The sequence below is a fragment of the Electrona antarctica genome, assembly GCF_951216825.1.
Source record: "Electrona antarctica genome assembly, chromosome: 3".
Taxonomy (NCBI): Eukaryota; Metazoa; Chordata; class Actinopteri; order Myctophiformes; family Myctophidae; genus Electrona; species Electrona antarctica.
Genome location: NC_136808.1, coordinates 28,947,581 through 28,970,122, shown reverse-complemented (window position 1 = coordinate 28,970,122; position 22,542 = coordinate 28,947,581). Strand labels below are relative to the sequence as shown.

Here is a 22,542-nt window from a genome sequence, read left to right as displayed (position 1 = left end):
TAAGTCCCCACCGCAAATACAGTATTTGTCACCATTGGGCGGGGGGTAAAATAGTACAGTGCAGATGCTGTGTGCATGAAGATTCTCCCCACTTTCACTCAAGCTATCTGTCTTTCACTTTCTGTCGCTGTTTTTCTTTTCTTTCTTCTCTCTCTGACTCCTTCCTCTCAGTTTCTCTTTCCTTTGCTTTCTCACATTCTTTCCTCTCTCTCTCTCCGTCAGTCTCTGCCCCTTCTCGCACCGCATCTTATGTTCTATAATTCCTCCTCTCTTCCTCACTCCTCTCCTCTATTTCTGGCCTTCTCACGCAGACCCCCTTATTGCGTCCCCCTTGTTGCCACGGTGACATTCTCCAGATGGAGAGAGTCAGACAGATACTCAGGGCTCACAGTGTCGCCTGATGACATGAAGCAAGCACAGGATGCGCACATTCATTTAAGCATTTTCATTAATACAATTATAGACAAACGCGTACAGCAGTGTTTCCCAACCTTTTTCCGGCCAGGGCACACTTTTCATAGCCAAAATATCCCAGGGCACACCTAGATATACGGGGTGTGTGTGCGTGTGTGCGCCGCGCGCATATATTATTATTATTTACACCATATATCTATATCCACACACACACACACACACACACACACACACACACTGCTGCTGCTACAATGTATTTGGAACCAGAACAAAAATATTTACTCACATGTAGGGCTTCACTCACACCTGCACAACAGATTGTTGTATAGCTGATGCATGAGACTTGTTTACTGATGCAAGCTCGCAATTCATTTCCAATGAGAGTCACATGGTTTGACTCAGAGCAGTCAGGCAGGACTCCTTTCCATAAACTTCGCTTGAAAGTTACGTTTGGCAAACTTAAATAATTGTGACAACAGCGAAAGTTTTTCTAACTTGAAGGATCTGGCTCTTCTCTGCGTGGCATGTTTCTGTCACCTGTGTGTCACCATGCTTCACTAAATGGACAGGCGATTGTCTGTGTGCCATGATGGACGAGTTGTCAATGGAATGCAGTTATGCAGCGCAGCTATTGTTGTCCGGGGAGGTGTTACATTCATTCCATTTCTTTGCCGGCACACTTGAACATTTCAGACGGCACACTAAAGTGCCGCGGCACACAGGGTGGGAATCACTGGCGTACAGTACATGCACACAAGTAAAAAAACAAATATACCCAAAACATCAATTCATTTGCAAATGTTCATATAAATCTACCACCTGCCTACATGGGACTATGCACACATATAACTCTCAAATATAATCACATTTGGACACATACTGTACAAGTGTACACACGAACACACTGACTGGTTTGCGTAAATGCAATCAAAAGTGTGCATGTCTCCTGACGTCTTGCTGAACTTTAGCTCTTAGCTTAACTCTTAGCTGCTCTGGGAAGAAATGGCTATACACTCTGATACAGACACGTACTTGCGTGCTTAACGTCCATCCATATGTAATGTACGTACGTATACACACACACACACACACACACACTTGCGGCAGCACAGCATAATAGAAAGTGTGGTGTCAGTGCCGCAACGGAAACAGTCTCTCCTCTATGTGACTGGACTGTCATTAATCTCTATGGAGGATAACAAATGTACTTGTATGGAAGGTATATTTCATAGGGAGACAACCAACAATGGGGCCATTGTAGCAGCAGAGCCAGCTTCCATCCGCCCACTCTCATTGGCTGGCACGGGAAAGCGCGGCTAATGTCAGGGGCTCGTGTTGCTGCTTTCAGACGAATGTGTTTATGCATTGTGGTACACGGAGAAACACGGAAGAGATCAACAGCAGTGGCTGTTTATTTGTTTCGTTACCAGAAACCACAATTTATTTCCTCCACCAAAGAACGGGGGAAATGAATGCATTCGGCCATTTGTCAAAGTTTTTATTTTTTTTCCTTTTTTCTTCTTTCGCTGTGTTGCCATTACTCAAACCAAAGTAGAGAGAGCGATAGAGAGAGAGAATCGGAGGTCCCCCAGACAAATAGTCCTGCCGCTCTTCCTGTGTGCAGACATCGCGTAAGCCTGGTATCCAAACTAGGGCCCGCTTCGGCATGATTCAGTGCTTCCCCCGGACTCTCCACGCCACTACGCTCCCATTCCGACCGAGGGGAGAAGTGGCGAGTCTTTCGCCGCTAATCCATTAGACTTCCATTAACTCCGATTTGTGTGATTAGTTCTAATTAATCAACCCGGGCTGCGGCCTTCGCCCCGCCCGCCCGCTCTTCACATTTCATTTTTAACCTCATCCCTCAGCTCTCCACTCAGCGAGAGAGCGAGAGCAAGGGAGCGAGTCAGCGAGCAAACGAATGAATGCACTCGCACGCTCTGAGTCTCGGAGAGCCGTGTGTGTGTGTGTGTGTGTGTGTGTGTGTGTGTGTGTGTGTGTGTGTGTGTGTGTGTGTGTGTGTGTGTGTGTGTGTGTGTGTGTGTGTGTGTGTGTGTGTGTGTGTGTGTGTGTGTGTGTGTGTGTGTGTGTGTGTGTGTGTGTGTGTGTGTGTGTGTGTGTGTGTGTGTGTGTGTGTGTGTGTGTGTGTGTGTGTGTGTCACACCTAACACCCAATATTGCCCCAAGTTCCAACCCAAAGGTGTGAGACTTTATAAGCTTCAGTGTGTGATGCGAAGTGCAACCAAGTATGAATCGGGCGTTAGTCTAAATAAATGTATTGTACCCCTTTTCGCATGTTTTTTTAGTTTTTTTTTATGAGAGACAATTTGTCAGCCAGGGTGTTTCAGAATAAACCCAGGGTTTTTGGCCTTATATTTGTGTTTGTGTGTGTGTGCGCGCACACGCGTGTGCACGTGCGCGCCGGCTCTTGCTTAGCTCCACCGTATTGATTGGTGCTGGAGCGTCCATCCCTCACTGTAACAAAGACTATTGATGTCTGCGGAGCCCTGATTTCCCCTCTGGTCAAATACCATGGACAGAGCACTGCACACACATGCATGGACATGAACACAAACACACACATGGACAAACAAATGGATACAAAAAAAGATAACACATTCTCATACGCATACGCTTGCGATTAAGCAAACATTTTGGGTAGGTGTGTGTTCCATCTGTTTGTAAAAACGTATTTTGGTATATTTTGCATTCATTTACTTTGTGTTTTCCTGCAAACAAAGCATGTTGAGCTTCCCGTATGTTAAAATGATGCTGTATCAATAAAGTTAGTTTGTTGGATATTTATATGGATATGAAACGGTTTAGCTAAAAAACAACTTAGCCCTGAGCCGGTTGCTAGGCAACACCTTGCTCACCCCCACCTGCACGAAACATGCGCGCGCATCCATGGACCATATGCACACCACGGCCATCTTACCATATAAGTCAATGGCAAGGTGCAACTTCCCATTACAGCCCATTCATCCAAACAGAAAAGTCCTATCTGATTGTATTACACAACCTTATCTGACCAACATTGCAACTCTACGAAAAGCTTGAATTATCCTCTTTCTATCCTCAGTGTTTGTTTCATAAAAGTCCCCTGCAGACATGTTATGAGATACTTACTGTCCTTGCAGGTGATTCTTTTTCTAAGTGTTTCAGTTTGGAAGTGCTCGTTACATATCACTCAACAGCCCTGCGTACCACCTGATTTGACTTTGCACATGATGCAGGAGGCATCAGGACGTTGCTTTACTGAAAACGAGTGCTTCCAAACTCTGATGGCAAGATGGCCGCGGTCTGCAAATGGTCAATAGAGCTCATTTAGGGATGCTCCGATCAGCCTTTTTGGGTCCGATTCCGATCACCGATTGTTTTTCTCATGATCGGTCGATACCGATCTTGTGCGTAAGGAGAAAATTTGAATATTTCCAAAATTATTATATGTCAAAACCCACATCAAAACTGTTCCTGTGTGTGGGGAGGAAGGGGAGAATGTTTAGGCCTGTCGCAAAGATGCAAAATGATGTTGATGTTTCTCCAGATAGGGTGAATTGCCGATCACAGATCAAGTCATTTGGAGCGAATATCGCCCGATCGGTAGCCGATTGATCAGGGCATCTCTAAGTCCAATTGTAATTACATATATTTTTTTTAATTTGGTTTTTAACATTTTAAAGAACAAAACATTTCATTTCCCCACACCTTCCCCCCCCAGCATAAATACAAATACATCATTGTCCTCTTTCTCTGTCACGTCTTTGTGCACTGCATATTCCTTATTGTAATTACGATCTTCTGTCGCTGTTTTCTCGGAAAGTACGTCGCTGTCCGTGGCGTTGATCATCCATCCTAGGTTCAGATCTGATTTGTGATTTTTCACAGCATCGCGATTAAAATATTAACGTTTCTGGCGAAAGATAAACATTGTGTGCTAATGCTAACATCAGCCGTTTCTTACAATGGAGGTCTGTGGCCACGCGGTGGCAGTTCACTTGTTAAGTAACCAAAAGGCAAGCCATCTATATTGTCCAAAAAACAGCCAACAGTGTAGAACAGAAGAAATCTTGGTAAACTGTAATTCTATATGGACTTTTGTTTGTTTGTTTTTTAGTTTAGTTTTTATTTCTCACAGCTTAGATACAGAGATGTTACAGGATGATAATCTGTCTTGCTTTAACGTGTTGTCAGCCTTCCACTGCCATTACCACTATTGTGATAAATGAAGCATCAATTTATCATCCAAACCTCGGCCCCCAAAAAAAGAAAAATCTTCTCACCCTTGTCCTCCCCTCCCCCACCCTCTCCATCTCTAACCTGTGCACGTTTCCTCTTATTTCTTCATCTACCCCCCACCACCCGCGCATCCATCCATCCATCCATTCATCCTTCTTTCATTGTCAGCTGCGTATGGGGGTTCTTTGTGTCTGCTAGCGTAGGACTTGAGATGGTGCCTGTCACCCGGCCGTTCACTGCCGTTTTCTATCCACTGCGCCAAAGGTGGCCCGTCTCCCGTCAATCACTCAGGCTCGCTATAGCTGCGGGTGGTGTGTGTGTGTGTGTGTGTGTGTGTGTGTGTGTGTGTGTGTGTGTGTGTGTGTGTGTGTGTGTGTGTGTGTGTGTGTGTGTGTGTGTGTGTGTGTGTGTGTGTGTGTGTGTGTGTGTGTGTGTGTGTGTGTGTGTGTGTGTGTGTGTGTGTGTGTGTGTGTGAGAGATAAATGTACGTCAGTGCTTGAGAATTCGTCTTGCTTTTTAATCTGCGTGTGTGGGTTCAGTTGGTTTAATTTGATTAGCCAGGCGCCTGCCTATAACTGATCCCTGTTCTAACATGATGTTGTCTACCCTCTCCCGCTGTAGGACTCCGTGGTTTAACGGCTGGGGGTTCAACCTGCCACGGGGCCAGTCTCTGCTGGATAAATGGAACCAGGTCCCTGAAGGCATCGACATCCTCATGACCCACGGCCCTCCCCTGGGTGAGTACAATTAACCAATCACAGCTCCCTCATCACCATGCATGATGGCTCCACCTGTCGTCACCAAAAACCTCTATGAATATATTCCACATGAGTTGAATTCAATGGCACACTGATAAAAGTGTGTGTGTGTGTGTGTGTGTGTGTGTGTGTGTGTGTGTGTGTGTGTGTGTGTGTGTGTGTGTGTGTGTGTGTGTGTGTGTGTGTGTGTGTGTGTGTGTGTGTGTGTGTGTGTGTGTGTGTGTGTGTGTGTGTGTGAGCACAAATGTGTGTACAGGATTAGTATGTATGTGATTGTTTGAATGCATACTGTATGTTCATGTTTCTTTATTCTATTGATCTCAATGTGCAGCAGTACAGCTCAGTCCCAAATATGATTCCTCATTCTGTGGGTGTGAGGGTGAAATATTGTTTGGGTGAAGTTGTTTGTTTCTCTGCTACAAGCTGATTTAGTTTTCTTTAGTTGTTTCGCCCTAGTCGTTTCATTCTTCCTCCAGCCTTGTTTCTTGTGAGCTTCCCATCTGGCTTTATTGAGTGATTTCCTTCCCTGGCCTTCAGCTGCTGCTGCTGCGCCCGTTTGATTACATGGAAACTCGATTTTGCACCAGTGTGACAGACGATTGGAGAGAGCAGGGCTGGGGGAAAGGACTGCTGTAGAGGAGGGGGAGAGTGAGAGAAATGATTTATTGTTTTGTGTGTGTGTGTGTGTGTGTGTGTGTGTGTGTGTGTGTGTGTGTGTGCGCGCTGTGCAGGTTTCAGAGACTGGGTTCCTAAAGAGTTGCAGCGGGTCGGCTGTGTAGAGCTGCTTAACACAGTCCAGAAGAGAGTGCGACCAAAGCTCCATGCCTTTGGAGGCATACATGAAGGTACTGCTTGTAAAATATGAACCTGTGGCTAGCCAGCCAGTCATTTTGGGCATACATGAGTTGAAGCATGAATTTAGGTCTGATAATGATGTAATATGATGTAATATACAATTTTTTACATTTTGGAAAAAAACATCCAATTTATCATTAAGGTGCCCACAATGTTTAGGTGCCCAGCCCACTCGACCTGTATCCCAGGTAGAGCCCTGGGGCTGAGCCCTGGGGGCTGAGACTCGTTAATGTGCCGACTTCAACATCTCAAGGTCCTGGGTTCATATACGGTTCAGGTCCTGTTACATGTCATCTCTCCTCTCTCGCATTCACCTTCCTCTCTCTCCTCATGTCCCATAAGTAATATTAAAAAAAGATTGTAATTATATGGGAAGCCCTGGCGACTGCACCACTGAGGCACAGACGTAATTGACTCATGATACACGTTCCAGTTCATCCACCCTTTGCTCTCTATTCCCTGTCGTGCTCTCTCTACTGTCCTACCTTCTGAAAGCAGAAACATCTCAAGTATATGCCTATAGAAGATGGTGTAGCATTGACATAATACTAGGAAATGCTGACTTTTTGGAGCAGTCATGCTTCCAAACAACATATTTCTTCAAAACTAACATCAGTATAACTTAAAAAACTCAGGGAAGCCATGCCATCATTAGACCGCAGCTCGTTTTTCAGTGTTTGACACTAAGGTTTCAAAAGTACAGATTATCTCCACTTGCCTAGTTTGTTGAAATTACTTTGGTCGACAACTATAAACTATTGCAGTGACCTTTGTTTTTGTTTTTTGAATAGCCAATCATTTTGTACCCATTTTTACTCCCCAATTTAGTCTTTATGTCAATGAATTCTTCTCCGCACACTATTGTGTGTTGTCCCTGCTGTTGTACTGTATCAGTCCCAGTGAGGAGCCCCCACCAGGAGGACGGAATGCCTCCGCCCTACTCCTCCCACCCAACACTCCCCACTGACAGGTGCCACCCCACCCTGTAGGGAGGACGTGCAGTGACAAAATATCAACCTCCACGCCCAGCTTCCCTCCCCCGACCACAGGCCAATTGGTGGGCAGATACTTTACCACTGCGGCCCCCGAACCCCCTGTGAACTGGGTTACACCTTTTGATAGTTTTACTTGTATGTTGTAAAATATGGAATAATGGCTCATGTAGCCTACCAGATCTGTATGTTAATCCTACTAGTGTTCCAGAAGCGCTAGCATTAAGAATACTGTGCATCTTATCACTGACACCCCTCCAGGCTGATTGGCAAAAGCCTGGAATAAAGATTCAAAGGATATGTCAGTGATGTACTGTAATGTGATGTCATGTGGAAGTGTTTCACAATCGGGGGAGACATTAACCACTTAATCCCCAGGCTCTTTTTTCCAGTATTGAAGACTGTCACCACGCACTGTTTGGTTGAGTTGACATTATGTGGTAGCTGTGCCGACTAATTCGTATATATTTCTTTATAATAATTTTCCCCACTCGACGATTATTCAAGGCTTGATTGTTTATTTGACTGCCCTAGGGGGCACACTGTGCGCATCCCTACACAATTGTGTGTGCTTGTGTACTTTAGTGTACAAGTGATGCTACTCAGTTTGACTTTGCTTGTGGCAGGTCAGGATAGTCTGTTTGAAACCAACTATTTAATCGGTTACTCTTGCATGCTTGTTCACATTTCTCAGCTGGTGCAGTCGGAATACGTTTTATTTGTCACATCACAGGTTTACAACAGTGGGTGAAATTATTTTTCTTGCTCCATAATTTTGAGAAGAGAGAGAACAGAGGTAGAGTGAGAGGAAAGGGATAGAAAACAGAACAGAAATAGAACAAAAATAAATATTATTTATGTATTTATTAGAGGTAGGGAGGTATAGTACATTATTCATCCCCAAGTGGAACTTGTGTTACAGCAGCTCTTATCATCAGACACAAACAAAGAAGAAAAAGGCATTTTTAAGAGACGGGGGAGAGAGAGCACTCTCTGAACAGAGCGCTAGGACATTCCATTATCTTCATGGACAGATATGTCTCATATTGTGTTAATGCGGAGCACGCCAGAACCGTAGTAACCGTAGGATTAAATTAATCATCTAGCCTGCCAGAACCGCAGCCTACGTTTTCCAGGGTTTATATTCTTTAATCCATGTTTTGATCCGATCGAATCGTTAGCTGCCTCTCGTTAGCATAACAGTCAAAGTGGGACAGTGGCCACGGCCATTTCGAAGATATATGGGTTGCGCGTGATAAAACCTTGGCAATGCGCGATAGATAAATTAATTAATCCTGGTGGCCAGACAGTGAAAAAATTGCATTGCTTCTCACGGCCACGCTACACCAGGCTTTTCGCGCACAAAACGCGCGCATTTACCCCCGCGCGTGCGTTTAATTTAGGTCCAGTCCTATTTTAAAAAACGCACGCGCGGGCCAAACGCGCGAGAAAAGCCTGGTGTAGCTTGGCCGTCAGTCCCTATAAACACTCCAAAATGGAAAGCAAACTCCACTTGACCAAATACTGTATGTGCATGCGCCGGTTTGTCAGGAGCGAATCTCAAACTCTTCTCAATTGAGATCAACCACATTTTTTGTACAAACTTTTATTTTTGAGGGGCCTAGTCCCTCCTATGTCCAGCTTTGAGGGTCTGTGTAAACACAAACATTGAAGAAAAAAGTGTGTAAACACACACATTGAAGACATAAGTGTGTAAACGCAATCCTTGAAGACAAAAGTGTGTAAACACAAACCTTGAAGACAAAAGTGAGGACGCAAATTGTGATTGGCCGGAATGAGATGATGTATGATGATAACGGGTGTGATTTTTCAGGCATATGACATACCCAATCTCTCTCTCCCCCCTCTCTCACTTTCTCCACTCCCTCTCTCTTTCCCCCTTCTCTCTCTCCCCCTCCTCTCTCTCCCTTTTTTTCTCTCCTTAACTTATATTGGCTCGTGTGGCACACAGAATGCTGACACACCTTCCAGCCAATTGCAGCGTGCAATATCTGAGGACACATTCCTTCCACACATTTCGTCCTAAAAATTTGAGGATACATTTTGAGGACGCAATCTCTAGAATTGTTAGTTAAAGTTCTGGTGACATAAAGAAAAGGTTTTCTTATTGTTGGTAAGTTTTCTGAGCTCAATTGCACCCAAAAACACCTGAACTTTTAACATTCAGTAGATTTTCTGTGGTCTGGGGTTTTCTGGCCCAAACAAGTGCTCTGATTTGCCTGTGGACAAATCCCATGACATAACAATTTGCCAGCAGATGTCACCTGTTTTCATTGCAGCTCAAAAGGCTTCAGAACACACAGAGAAAACCCCAGACCACAGAAAATCCACTGAATGTTCAACGTTCAGGTTGTTTGGGTGTAATTAAGGTCATAAAACCTAAAAGAAATAAATGAATGTCATGAAACCTTTAAGATACAGTATATATTTAATTTTGTATGTCTATAATGGAAGTCAAATGGGCTCATATCAGAAAGAAAACAAAAGGCTTGCCTTGCATGACCAAAACACCCGCTGTCTCTCCATATTGACATCTTGGATATGATGTCAGAGAGATGCACATGGCAACCACACCGTTGTTAGACCCTGTCTTGTTTTGTAGTTTGTAGTTCAGAATAGGGGGATGGGGTTGATGCTGCGATTTAAAAGCGATGGATGTCTATGAAAAATGGAGGGCTGAAAGCGTAGGGGGAGAGACAGGAGGAGGGTTTATTACCCAGAGATGAAGATAAGCTTCATTGGTCACCAGATGAAGGCCAGTTTCCCACCACACTCCCCCTCCACCCATCAGTCCTGCTAAAGGTTTTTTTCATCCCCTTCCTGTGCCAAGTGTTAGAGCTGTCTATCAACATGACAAAATTATTTGGTCGTTTAATTCCTTACAAAATGTTGTTTCTCCTCTTTCACTATCCATCCATCTATCCGTCCTTCCACTTTTTGTGTGCCTGTTTATCTCTATTTGTCTACCAGGCTGTCTCTCTCTCTGTGTATGGTTGCCCTATTTGATAACTGGCGTGTTTTGTTTTCTCTCCCCTGCTTACGCTCCAGGCTATGGTATCATGACAGACGGCTTCACAACGTTCGTCAACGCCTCGACGTGCACGGTCAGTTTCCAGCCCACAAACCCTCCCATCGTCTTTGACTTGCCCAACCCCATCACCTCATGAAACAAGAGAACATCGCAGAAAACCCCGCTGTCATGATGGGGAAGTTGCGGGGGTGGGGTGGCATGAGGGAAGCAGCCAGAAATAAACTACAGTTGCTGTTTTTGTTTTTTCTATAAATAAGTCAAAAGAAGAATTCTAAGTGTTTCTTTTGAGTAAAAAAATGTAATAAAATGTCGTTGGGGTTGAGAATTATGTGGGTGTTGGAGAATGAAGGGGGGAGTTTGGTGGGAGTGTGTGGGTGGGCTTCGGGGGTGTTGAGAGGGGGGATTACGTGGTTAAACAATCTTGCTATTGATAAGATATTGGTCGGATCTGTAAGATAAACTAATGCTTTGTGAATTTGTATAATTTCTTTTTGTGTGTGTGTTGGCCGGACAACGGATGCCATTGTTTGTTTTTTGTATCATCTGATTTTTTTTTTCTTTTTTTTATGCTCTCGTCAGTTCCTCTTTCTTATTGGCTGACAGGGACGCTGCCTTAAACTAGCTTTAATGTTTCTCAGCCGGAGCCCCGCTCTCTGCTAGCTCAGAGATAAATGTCCCCTCCTTATTTATTGCTTACTCATCCTTCCCCAGCGCAACACCTCCGCTATGTGCAGGGACAAAGAGCTATCACTGTCCAAATTCTAAAACCTCTACAAAAGCACCCTGTATTAAACATTTCCTTCTGGATTTCTGATTTAAATGAAGACGTAAAAAGAATTGGAGAAAATGTAATGTAAAAATATATATAAATATATATTCACGTTGTAAAACATCTGTACTAAAAGTCGTGCTGGATGAAATGGAAGAAACATACTTTTTGGTGCATTTATTTTATTTTTTATTTTATTTTTATTTTATTTGTTAATGCACCTCTATGGCAGACTTTGTCGCCACTCCCTTCAAATGCTCTTTGAACTTTTCTTTTAATGTATTGTTTTGTTTTTTGTATTTACTCCCCCCATTAGGGTAGATCGTTAATCTTGGATGAGAGAGGATTTTATTTTTATTTTTGTCAGAGGCTGAGTAATTTCACAATCTAACAGGTGGTGGTTGGTTTGATTCCCAACAGCACGCCTGCCTAAACATGAGTTGTTTAAGTCCTTTAAGGTGTAAATCAGATAGTATTTGTGTTTTTATTGCTTTGTTTTTTGTTTTGTTATTCTTCTAATTTTGCACTGTGTGTAAATGCAATCTTGCTAGCACAAAAAAAATGTTGCCAATAGGTGTCTCAACTTTGCCGCTGTAAATGCTCTTTTGTGCTCTGTACCTCTCTCTCATTCTCTCTGTCCTTCCCTCCTTCAGTCTTTCTCTCCCCCCTCTGATTGTATCCCTTTTCATGGAAATGTTAGTTCCTGTTCTTTCAGTTCATTGTGATATATTTAGCTGCCTTTATATGCAAATAAAATTGCAAGATTTTTACTTAAGAAAGGCTGTTTGTATATTTGTTGAGAAAATGACAAATTCTATTCTATCTACAGGTATATTGCCGTGATATACAGTACCTAGAAATGCAAGACGTTGCTGTGCCTATCACTATTTGAAATGTCTGCAATTTCACCCCGCGTCCTGCATTAGTAGTGTAATTGTTGTTTTCTTGAACATTAGGTAAAAACTAAATGAGCAGTGCTTGTGCTTGTCAACATCCTAGTCCCCAGACCACTTTCCACATCCATTACTCCACAAATGATATAAGTTGTATATACATTTATATACATATTTTCTTAATTTTTTTCTTCCAACACAATATTCAACCTGGGATAGAGACATTCAGACATGGCTCTTACAAGAGTATTCTAGTGGATTTTACTCATCTTTTCCCACTATATATCATCCCTGTCTGCACGAATGTCAAGTTGTAGAAACGTTTTCCCACAGATGGGTGCATGGTCAAAGATAATATCTTCAAAACAATGTTTAGCAATGGAGACTTTCTCTTTCCAGATCTCTCCCAATGAACAAAAGAAAGTACTGCATGTAACTCACATAATTTATTGGGATATGTGTGGAGTTCTCAGGACTAAGCCATTTTCCTTCGGCGCCATCAGGTTACATTTTCCAGGGAGCCTGCAGAGATCTCTGCCAAGCCAAAAATAAAGTTGCCTTGATGCACACTGCACCTTCACCACCATTTCACTCCGGTGCTGCACCCCCGCCCTATTCCCAAACCACCTTCTGCCATCACCCCAACATCAAAGCAGCCTAACCAATTAACTATTCCTGAAAATGAGAGCACCGGAGCATCGCTGTGTGCACCCACCCCCTTTTATACATTACCATAATCCGGTCTAATCATATTAACGGTGGCCAAAGTAGAGCGAGAGGAGATGCAGAACCTCACTTGCTCTCTGATTTGTGCGTTACGGCTTCTAGCGTGGGAGTCGATGGAGGCTCATCCTGTGGGCACCTTTGTGATGCGCCATGTATACCAGCATCTTCTTTTTTTTAGCGGTGCCTAACCGCTCCAATAAACAGCTGTGTGTCCCTACTCCCTATGTATGTATGTCTGAGTACGGACAGCTGCAATACCGCTGGGTGACCTAAAGTGGCACTGTTGAGCAGCTTGGCCGTGTGTCTATGTACCTGTTTAGCCAGCACACACACACTGCACCGCTCAGTTCACACGGTGTGTGATTTTTACTTATCGCTCAGTCCTTGAATTTCTGCCTGCATACAAATATACTTAAATATACACTTGCATCATGCAATTATTGTGATTGCCAAGCATGCAAGTTGCATGCTTGGCAATGGCAATCGATGCTCGCTTGGCAGTAGCAGTATCATGCAGAGCAGAGCATGCAATGGCAGTGTATAATAATAAATATGGGGACTAGGGAGGCTTACTGTACTGTACCTTCTATGGGGAATAGAACGTGTACAGTATCCACACAGATTATGTCTCTGATAAAGTGTCCAAATGGATAAATCCCAAACTTCTTTCCCCTTCTAATACTCATAATAACACAAGGAAAGAATGAATGCACGTGCAGTCCGTTGCAACTGTATTTTTAGCCGTGCTTGCTGCACAGCTCTTAGGACAGCGATGTTAGTCCGTTGGTTGGTCCGTCTGCATAATTTCGCCTTTGGGATGAAATAGGTCTAATTCATACTGTATGGGTAACTGGCGGCCTGGGGGCCACATGCAAGCATAACTTGCTTTAATTACTTCAATCTACATTAGTAGCTTGATGACTATTGAAGTATTAAACTTTTATTGTCTTTTTTATGTCCTATGTATTTATGTACAGGGACAGAAGCTGGCTGAGGACGAGATTAGTACAAGTTGATGGATTTCCTGTTCTTGTTATTTCATCCTACCTTTACCTGCAGATATACTTTAAATGTGTTCTTTAAGCCATATGGGACTCATTTGGGTTCAAATTATCATCTCTTTAAAAGTAAAACCAGACTAATAATAGGCTACAAGAAGGCAGAGATGTATGCTTTGACCTTGTGCTTCTGGTAAATGGGGGAAATGCCAGATTTGGTAACGTTCATATTATAGTGATTATACATGTATACAGTATGAAGTACTGAATGATATGTTGCTTACCTGGTAACATATACACGTGTTACCAAACAATAAATATTACATTACACGGTATGTTACTGTATATATATATATATATTATTATTATTATTATTTTTTAGTTGGTACTGATTGCGTATCGGCGCTATCTAATGGCTGATAATACCACTGTTGTGTGAGAGCACTTTGTAGGCGACATACTTAGCTCAGTTCATATTGTATGTGAGAGGCATAACTATAATGTGGTTTTAAACCTGTTGATGTATTCATTCCAGAAGGTCACCTAAACTAAAAGCTTGCATACCGTAAACATTGGTTTAAATATGTGGATGTTTTCTCTTTGTGCGAGGCTTGATTGAATTTCCTGCACTGCAACAATATTTGCCTCGAAGATGCAATATATTTGCCCAAGAGATGTGTTAACGAAATTCAATCCCTGAGGCATTAATTCCGTTTTACCACTATAAAGAGGACATTTATATGACATTGCACACCAAACAGAGACATGAAGATATATGACTGGATTAAAAAAGAAAACACCCCCAACAACATGCTTATGGTTAAAATATTCTATTTTGATAAAGATTGGCGCTCAAATGTACTCAAGGTGCCAATTTCAAGTGGCTTCTCTGGATACTTGTGTGTGTGTGTGTGTGTGTGTGTGTGTGTGTGTGTGTGTGTGTGTGTGTGTGTGTGTGTGTGTGTGTGTGTGTGTGTGTGTGTGTGTGTGTGTGTGTGTGTGTGTGTGTGTGTGCGTGCATGCTCGACTTGTTCGTGTTATGATACTTGGATTATCACAAATTCCTTTACAGATGGCACTTCTGTGCCACCATCAAACACTCCTGCCCTCCCATCTCTCCTCTCAACATACATGCTGGTTACATGCACTAGTTACCCCACACTACATGTCTAAGTGTCAGTAGGTGCGGTTCCATTAAGCCTTTGCGAAAAAAGGAAGCGTATGTTCATTAAGTCGAAAAAAGAAAAGCGAATTGTCGGTGTTTCCATTAAACTGATAAAATGCGCATATGACATAAGTTCATGAAATATGCAGTAGGTTGCACTGTTTTGCCAGTAACGTGAGGCTCATGTAAAGTAGTCCTAATCGATGTTCACACCATTGATTTGATGCGCTGTTTGTGTGCTCTCAGTTTAACGGACGGGACGCATATACTGCGCTGTAATCTGATCCCTGGTCAGCGGCTGACCGACCGTCTTCTGCTTTCACAGTATTGACGACACCTACAGTCAAAGAACGTACAAAGAACGATTTGGTGTGTAACGCTTGTCTTAATATATTCGGCATGTATAGCCTATATGTCGCGGGACTCGATTGGAGCAACAGCATACTGGTCGTTTATACTGTACATTTATTGATTGCAGCTGCAAACAGTTGTGAATAACTTGTTTCATCGGCTATATAGCATATAGCCTACACGTTTAGGTTGCTTATCTTATGCAATGAATATAAATATATAAGAATAGATGAAGCATATGCATGGATCGAAATCGAATAGCCTGCAGGGACACAGGCAGCTAGGTTATATACAAGTTTAGTCTACTACACTACTCGTAGTCCACGTGTTTGTGTGCGTGTGTGCGTATGCGTGTGTACTGTGTGTGTGTGTGTGTGTGTGTGTGTGTGTGTGTGTGTGTGTGTGTGTGTGTGTGTGTGTGTGTGTTGCATCCATACAGTAGCGATCCAGATAACAAAATGATCGGAGCGCCCTGATCAACTCGGGAGGATTCAGACTTCATATGGGATCTTTGAACACACTACACAATTATTAATCGGACAGGTCGGGTAGTAGTAAATTGGGACATATGTATCCACAACATCACCCCCACCCATGCACCGTTCACTCCACTGCCTCCCCATCGTTTTTATTTTATTTTCCAACTGTTCAAAAGCGATATAATGCGAGTTCAATGCTTTCTAATTAAAAACCTTTTCCGCAAGTGTTTCCATACACTATTTGCGCATTTCCCTTTTTTCGAAAAAGCCTAAATCCGCAACCTCCAAGCGAAAAAGTGTTTTTGCGAAAAATGGAGACTTATTCGCACTTTGATGTGTTTCCATCCAGGAGATTTTGCGCAAGAGCCTTAATGCGCAAAAAAACGGCTTTATGGAAACGCACCTACTGTCAGAGCTTTTATAGCTTTGCCAAATTGCTGGCTATATTAATTATCCATGGCCCAGCAGCTGCTGGTGATATTGGATGTTTGTCAGGGTTAGCCTTCGGCTGCTGTTGATGGATATGTAGCAAGACACTGAAAGCTGTCACATTCTTAGCTGCCATATCAAGGGTGTGTGTGTGTGTGTGTGTGTGTGTGTGTGTGTGTGTGTGTGTGTGTGTGTGTGTGTGTGTGTTTGTTTGTGTGCGCGCGCTCGCGGGCGTGTGTGCGTGCGTGCGTGCGGCAGGGCGCGTGCGTACGTGCAAAATTCGGTAATAAATAGGAGGGAATCCCAGCCAAGTCCTCATTCCTTGGTGAGGAAGGGTCTGATCCTTGGGATGTTGTAATGTGTAAACCTGCAGGATGGAGTGATAAGGGCACTGTGGACATGCCTTGAATGACAGCTGACTGTCTGTGTCCAGGTCCACACCCAGGCTCTTGGATACTTTAACTTAGAGTGTACAAAAGTAACCAAATAAAGCAGAAGGGTCCATTTGGTTACATTTGTACACTCTCGGAGTTGCAAGTAAATAAATGAACATTGAGGATTTTACTGTGTGTGTGTGTGTGTGTGTGTGTGTGTGTGTGTGTGTGTGTGTGTGTGTGTGTGTGTGTGTGTGTGTGTGTGTGTGTGTGTGTGTGTGTGTGCGTGTGCGTGCTCGTGTGTGCCTGCGTGCATGCGTGCCTGTGTGCCTGCGTGCGCACTGTGTGCGTGTGTGGCTTACCCTGGTGCCAGTGCTCTGCATGCAGTGTTTATATGATCTTAATTGCTCCACCAGAGGTATTATTGTAATCTGGAGCTCATTTGGCACAAGGCACCTCGCTGCAGAATGATTCCTGACATCAGAGCCATGCAGCAAATGTGTGTTTTGCATGTCCTCATCTTGCCCATGTGGCTTCGGTTATGTATTTTTGGACAAAACATGTTTTATTATGCTGATATATATACAGTTTGAGTCTAACTATGGAATGCTTGGGAAATGTAATGCAGAATTGTTGTTAGCATCCAAAACGTGGTGGAAAACATACAATGTGTTTCCTGCATCCACAACAACAAAAACATTAATACTGTATATAACATCACAATACCCACTACGTGACCGCTCTAGAAAACTAGAGCGGTCCTTGAGGGAGTTCCAGGGGGTCCCCAGCTAAAGGATAGTTTGTAACCAAATGGACGCTCATGGGTCTGTAACTCTGAGTGTACAAATGGGGGTCTGTATAGACTAATGCATGTCATGCAATGGGGGGGGTCCTTGAATTTAAACGGGTTGAGAATCACTGCTAGAGCCGTAAAAATCTTCTCTTATGGGGGGTCCCTGGCATATCTTTTCAAATGGGGGATCTAATTAGTAATTACAGTTGGAGGCCATCGATATTGTCCTTTTCTTTTTGCTGAGGTTTGCGTGATCTGCGCAAAAGGACAGTTAACCCATTTTGGGCGGGAACCCCTTTTGGTGTTTTAAACATTATGTTATAATTTAGCTATTGAAAAATAGCAGATCTACAAGCTCATAGCGCGCCACCGAGTGGCGCGCTACGAGCTTGTAGGTCTGCTATTTTTGAAAAATCGTGAAAATATTTATTTCAGAAAACAGGATTTAGAAGGATTTTTTTTAATTTTGAGGTCAGGCCTAAATGGGTCAAATGATGAGGGACAATATCGGTAGCACCCAACTGTAGCTAATTAGTGTCAATTTGGGGGTCCTTGACATGAAAAAGTGTGGGAACCACGGGACTAGAGAACAGGCATACTACAACCACACTCTGGTTATAATCCCCCTTAAACTGAATGCCCTCCATACCGTCTGTATTGTAAACCCAACACTGCAAAGAATTTGCTAACAGATAATTATTCCCCATTATTCTTTGATGACTCAATTACCTCCATATATGAACCTTGATGGGCAATTGTGCAGAATTAAATCTTAATACAAAACCTCTCCACAGTTGATTGCAATTAAAGGGAATTATATCAAGTGGATCAGCTGATTGACTGGTGGATGATGTCTCAGTACATTATTACATACCTGCGTCTGCGTGTTAATGTACAGTAGTGATGTATAATTTCTCTAAAAGCCTGATCTTTCCTCTGTTCTAATTGCAAGGGCTTCAATACGGTCTTCATTGATTCATTGGGTGCAGTTTGGAAATTACACTAATGACAGTTATTTTGCACCATTGTCCATTATTCAGTAATCAGGTGCATCACTTAACTGACAGTTGATCTCCTTCAAAGTCACCAGGATTGTATTTATTTATTTGACTGTACATTAACAAATTATGAAATGTGTGCGTGTGTGCATAAGTGTATACGTGGATGTACTGTATGTGTGACAGAGAGACCACTGACCATTGCATTAATTGTCATGGGAGGTAATGAGTTGTCTATAGAAGTCTGTTTCACAACCAAACATTGTTTCCATACACCACGTGTACAAGTTGTAAGTTGTAAGTTGTACACCAGTGGTGTACAACTTATTTCTATTTCATAGAAATGTGAAACTATGCCAGCTTTGGCCAACATCCAAATTTTACTTAAGACCTAACAATTTTCAATGGAACAGCCTACGGAGACAACCAGTCAATATACTGACTCTAGACGACGTTGCCTATAGTATACGCTGACAAACAGGCAGACAGACAGAGACAAAGCTTACGCAGCAGTCCAGGGCAGAGGTCAGGGATTCATTAATGTCTGATTAATGTCTTCAAGCTGATTAATTCAACTGAGCCTTTCATTACATGGAGTGTATTAATAGAAGTGAACGAGGGTCTCAGCAGGGGCTGTTACCAGCCATATGGGGGACCATTATGTCTGTGTTGGCAGGCGGCAGTGTAGCCAGCACCGGGATGCCAACCCCAGTGCGGCTTTGGGTCGTGCCGGGTAAACGCCAGAGATTTGGCAAGAAACCACGTGAGAGATCATTTCCAAGTGCAGATCAAGATCTGGCTGAGAGAAGCCTGCTCTTGTTTGTCTTCCAGCTAATGTCACATCCCAAGTTCCCAACGAACACGCCCAGTCGCCCACCCATGTAGGTTGGTGTTTATAAGATATACTTATAGGGCCTCACTCACATTATACAAAACATGTGTCTCGTGTCTGTTGTGGTGGAGTGGGAGGAAGAACAGCTTCAATTCATTTTCAATGGAAGTCACAGGTTTGAAGAGACAACCTTGTCTGATGGCTGCAGTGCAGTGTGCCCCCCCCCCCCATCAGACTAGGCTGTCTCATCAAACTATGTGACTTCCATTGAAAATGAATTGACGCTGTTTCTTCACCCCTATCCCCCAGAACAATCATTAGACAATTGTCTGCCATGTGTGAGTGAGGCCAAGGGAAAACGCATGAGACCCGACCACCACAATGGTGCTGCAATAGCATATACTAATCCTGTGCACGTTTTGTGCAACCCTGTGTTAGCCAACTGTTAACACTGCCGACACCGGATACTTTTGTTCCTGTATAGCACTAGTTTGAACGCGCACATACACACAGAACATGCCTACACAGTCAAGCAATGCTATAACACACTCACTGTGTACTGTAGATGGCACACAGTGTCAATTGTGTGCTGCCCTGGGAGTTAATAGCAGCCACTCTACATGAAATGACGCCTCACCCCAAGTCCTCCATGTACTGATGACAAAAGATCTGTAACTGTGTCGAGAATGCTTACGCTGAGATCGACGGTTAATTGAGAATGATAACCCTGGGGTCACACTTGTCTATATAGACTCTCCTCTCCAACTCCTCTGGCATCACAATGTGGGCTTTCTGTGAACAGAGAACTGAACCACACTGAATTGGTTGCAATCTGTACTTTTGTCCTATCTGGGATTCAAACCCCGTTCTCAACATAGGAAACCAAACATCTACGGCTCAGCCATGCAGGCTGAGCTGAAGCTGAAAAAACTATATCTGACAAAGAGTGAAGAGGTACAAGAGAGGTGAAAGTTGATGCATGGGTGTTGGCTGATGACGAGCTGGTTGAAGGCAGGTATGCAATATCCTGGCGAAGAGGCGAGAGAGAGGCAGGACAGGAACACACACACACACACACACACACACACACACACCAACCAACAGAAGACACACAAGGGAATTAAGATACTAAGGATGCACAATATAATCGGTAGCGTATCGGAATCGGCCATATATCGGCCAAATAATGGAAATGTGACCGGAAATGTGACCGGAAATGTGACCGTCAATGGCTTTGTACTCGCAGAGTAGTTTTCACCAGCAAAACAAAATGAAAATGTAAAAAGTCATCAATGAGTTCAATATAAATCAAAAGTGTCTTGTACCTCTAGTCTAGAACAAAAGCCGAATGAAATATGATGTAAAATCTTAATCTTAATTTGCAACACTAGATTTTTTTATAATGGGATGAATCTAGAGTTGCAATACCATCCATTGACAGCCCATTCATCGAAATCGAATTTCCGATCTGCTTGTATAAACAACGTTAAACTCACCAACATTGCAGCTGTAGGGCCAGCTTGAATTATCCTCTTTCAATCTGCAAAGCTTTTGTTTCATAAAAATCCACCGTAGACATGTTATGAGCAATGTTCTGTTCTGTTCTGTTCTGTTCTGTTCTGTTCTGTTCTGTTCTGTTCTGTTCTGTTCTGTTCTGTTCTGTTATGTTCTGTCAATACATTTGGTGCAGGTGATTGGAGTTGTTGCAGGTGTTGGAGTTTGGAAGTGCTCGTCAAAGTCACTGAGCGGCCCTGCATACCACCTTTTTAGAATGTGCACATGCTGCAGGAAGCAGCAGCACGACCTGTTAATAAAAACGAGTGCCTCCAACACAAAAAATATCACGGCACGGATTTTCTTGACAAAAAGTATAGCTCATAACATGTCTACGGTGGATTTTTTTGAACAAACGCTCTGCTGATTGAAAGAGGATAATTCAAGCAATGTTGGTAAGTTTAACGTTTAATACATACAAGCAGATCGGAAAATCGGTTTGGATCAATGGGCTGTCAATAGAGGGTATTGCAACTCTAGATTGATCCCATTGTTTTAAAAATTAGTGTTGCAAATTGCGGCTAGGTCCTCCTCGGAATCGGTCAGAATCGGTATCGGCAGATATGTGCAAATAATCGGATATCGGATATCGCTCATATCAGTCGTAATTTAATAATCGTGCACCCCTAGAAGATACAGTACTATAGCAGGATAACATGGCAGTGGCCATGACAGATTAGATTCTTGACTCTCACTCTTAACCAGTACATTGCTCCGTTTCATTCTTAGTTACTGCTGTTGCTGCTACAGTATCATTTCCCCAGGGGATCAATACAGGTTTATCTTAAGTCTACAGTACAGCTCTGAAAAAAGGGCATTAAAAGGTTAAGGAGATTCAGAGGACCCCAAGCTAACACGGGGCATGATTTATGGATTATTTTTTTCATAATTATTTGTCTGGGTGTGTGTGTGTGTGTGTGTGTGTGTGTGTGTGTGTGCGTGCGTGCGTGCGTGCGTGCGTGCGTGCGTGCGTGCGTGCGTGCGTGCGTGCGTGCGTGCGTGCGTGCGTGCGTGCGTGCGTGCGTGCGTGCGTGCGTGCGTATTATCACCTGGTCCATATTTCCATGTAGTTCCTGTGAGAAACTATTGATGTTTTGGTACTTTGAAAACAGGTTTTGAAAAACAGTGGAAGATGGTCTCCTCAGTGGATACACAGTGAAGAGACATGGCCCCTTATGGGCCTGGAGGGTGTGTGTGGGCGTCCGTGCACAACAGTCAGAAACTACAGTGTCTGTACTGGGCGGCCAGGCAGGGATGGTAGAGGGGTGTGGTCTTTTTTCTGGAACTATATAAAGGGACGGAGAACGTGGTAACCGACGTGTTATCAAGGACTCCTCATAAGTGAGGTCCTGCCTCTGTCTTTAACCCCTTAAATGGATCTGGTTGCTGGGGTGGCAATCTGAGAACAGAGAACCCATGGGCAAGAAATAAAGGAAAAACAGCACCCTCTTTTCCTTTGAATTGACGTGAGTCAACAGTCTGTCTCGAAAGACAACTGGGGTGGAGGTTATGGTTTGTGTCTGTATGTTTGCTTTGCCATATAGTTATTTCTCCTTTGTCATTGGTTCCAATATGACTTGGAGAGCAGAGCAGTGAGATGATTACTATCAGTGTGATTGGCGTGCACCTGCAGGCCCGGGTGCCAACGCCCTATAAGTATAACAGCATGCCTTCCCAGTCCCTATTTGACTTTTGCACTTCGCCTATGCACCTTATTCAACATCTTACAATAAATGCACCACTCTCTCTGTCCACGTAATTCGAGAACCGCTCGCCCCACTGAATATATCACTTCATGTAGGCACAATCGAACTGGTACTGCTTTTTTCCATCATAGAAAGAAAGACATATATTGTAAATGACTTTTCTGC

The 22,542-nt window shown here is 43.3% G+C and overlaps 1 protein-coding gene across 2 annotated transcripts in view; it reads left to right on the top strand.

The window, feature by feature from the left end:
- Positions 1–11,851, top strand: part of LOC306920291 (metallophosphoesterase MPPED2) — a 79,266-nt gene extending 67,415 nt beyond the window's left edge. For both annotated transcript variants that reach the window (XM_079496998.1, XM_079496999.1), the window contains exons 5-7: positions 5,275–5,390; positions 6,143–6,256; positions 10,328–11,851. In XM_079496998.1, the coding sequence (XP_079353124.1) occupies positions 5,275–5,390; positions 6,143–6,256; positions 10,328–10,446 (349 nt within the window). In that variant the 3' untranslated portion in view covers positions 10,447–11,851. The remainder of the gene's footprint in view (positions 1–5,274; positions 5,391–6,142; positions 6,257–10,327) is intronic.
- Positions 11,852–22,542: the final 10,691 nt, after the last annotated feature.